Raw genomic sequence first — 2,206 nt, forward strand, 5'->3', positions numbered from 1 at the left:
CATTTTTGTCATTTTGGTCATTTTTATAAATTTTGCAATTTCTGTCAGTTTAAATTGTTTTTATTAGCGTTTTTCATTCCATTCGAACCACAAATACACCACAGTGCATCAGGATCACTTGTTAAAATTCATCCCAAAAGTACTTCATCTGCATTGTGGCATGTAAACGACCGGGTATGGATAGAACACTTTCAATTGATTTCACCCGCTCCAACACCCACACCCACGCACCCACCGACATACATAAAAGTTCAGGTGCTGATTGCACACCTATCGGATGGCCAAATTTGCCTATATTAATATTGATTCTCGTCGTTGTTTGACACTTTGATAAATTGCATTTTTATGCACTTTCATTCGACAGGGTACATCTTCGTACATTGAATTCCTGTTGAACAAAGAATGTTGAGGAACTATGTTCCATCGTTGGTATCATCATTCTTTTGCATTTTCTAAAATCAATCAATTACCCAAGACAGCAGTTATGGATCTTGGAGAACCTTCCTCAAATGAGAAAAAAATCTTTTCAACTGATAACATATTCCAAACGTTTCCCATCTTGTTGTAATAGTAATATCAGAAGATCCCGATGATTGAGATTAAGAAATTGCGTCTGAGCATAAAAACGATGATTAAGTCATTATTTATTAAATGTGAACACTGTAAGAAAAGAAAAATCTTTAATCTCTTCTCACTTCAAATCCAAATGGCGAAATAAATTCGACTCGAATTAGTTCATCCGAATGAGATAAGTATTATCTGAAATCAAATAAACAAACGATTTAATCACACAAGAGAATCTCAACCCCAACCAGCTGTGGTTTCCTCGATTAGCTCACTCTCGAAGAGTGTGGGTGGAGGCCGTTTGCGATGCAGTTCGATTGTGACCAGTGTAACAGTACCTTCAAACGAAGAGCTCATCTTCAAGAGCATCAAAGAATTCATCGGAAAGAACGTCCCTTTGTGTGCACCGAATGCGGTAAGCAGTTTGTGCAATCAAATCAACTAACCCGGCACCGCAATTCCGTTCATCGGAACCTGAAACCTTACCAGTGCGAAATTTGCGGTCTTCGGTTCGGACAGACCGGCCATTTGGACACCCACCGGAGGACACATTTGGGCAGCACCAGTAGCAGCCGGCATCGATGCGGGGACTGCGGGAAACGGTTCTCCCAGGCGGGGAGTTTGAGGCGACATCAAAGGGTTCATCGGAAAATTGAGCAAGAGAATGCAAATCAAGTGGTTGATCATCAGCAGAGTGTTGTCATTGAGAAAACCACCGATGACGATGGTACCGAGGGGAAATTGAACGTCCTCGAAGATCTGGGAACAACGTCAGATAAGAAACGTCGAAAGCCGAGACAGGTTGGTAAAAAGTCGACATGTGAAATTTGTAACCGAAGCTACACAAGCTGGTATCTGAAAGTGCATATGCGTGGCCATTCCGGGGAGCGGCCTTTTCAATGTTCACTTTGCGGCAAAAGCTATAAACTGTCGACGGACCTCAAAACTCATCTCCGGAGACACACCGGTGAACGTCCGTTTCGATGCACCGAGTGCGGTAAAAGTTTCACCCTTTCCGGCCAGTTGAAGAAACATCAACGGGTCCACAGTGGCGAGGCGCCCTACGAGTGTGGCACCTGTGGTCAAAAATTTAAACGATGGGGACATCTGAAGAGCCATCGACGCCTACACAATCCGGCAGAAATGTTTCGATGCATGGTTTGCAACCGACAGTACACGCAACCGGCCCAGTTGAAGATTCACCAGAGGAAGCACAGTTCCAGTGTTGCCAGCTTTTGAGGGTTGTTATCCGAAAAATGAATATTTGTTGATCAGATGAAACAAAATAAAATTTACTAGAATAACCTCAGACATTTTTCGTGAAGAATCGCTATCCCTCGGTAAAGTTTGTTCTGTGAAAGTGTGAATTTGGAATATATTTTTCATATAACTAAAATCAATAATCGGGGCTACTCCAACTACCCCAAGAACTCCAACAGTTTTAATCACAACAAATACAACAATAACTACTCGCTACCGCCGATCGTGAACTCCTAGCCGCTGCTAAAAATATTTTCTCACAGCCACCTACCAGAAAAAATTGGATCAACTTTCAACGGGGTGAAATACTAAACCCGATCAGGAGGGAAAAACTAAATTATATCAAGATGATATATTTTGAAACTTATTTTTTCCTATCTAA

The 2,206-nt window shown here is 41.8% G+C and overlaps 1 protein-coding gene across 1 annotated transcript; it reads left to right on the plus strand.

The window, feature by feature from the left end:
• The first annotated feature begins 862 nt into the window (after positions 1-862).
• On the plus strand, positions 863-1,833 carry LOC129749399 (gastrula zinc finger protein XlCGF7.1-like). Its single transcript, XM_055744369.1, has one exon. It carries the CDS (start codon positions 871-873, stop codon positions 1,801-1,803), a length of 933 nt encoding a protein of 310 aa, XP_055600344.1. The 5' UTR covers positions 863-870; the 3' UTR covers positions 1,804-1,833.
• Positions 1,834-2,206: the final 373 nt, after the last annotated feature.

The sequence above is a fragment of the Uranotaenia lowii genome, chromosome 2, assembly GCF_029784155.1.
Source record: "Uranotaenia lowii strain MFRU-FL chromosome 2, ASM2978415v1, whole genome shotgun sequence".
Lineage (NCBI taxonomy): Eukaryota > Metazoa > Arthropoda > Insecta > Diptera > Culicidae > Uranotaenia > Uranotaenia lowii.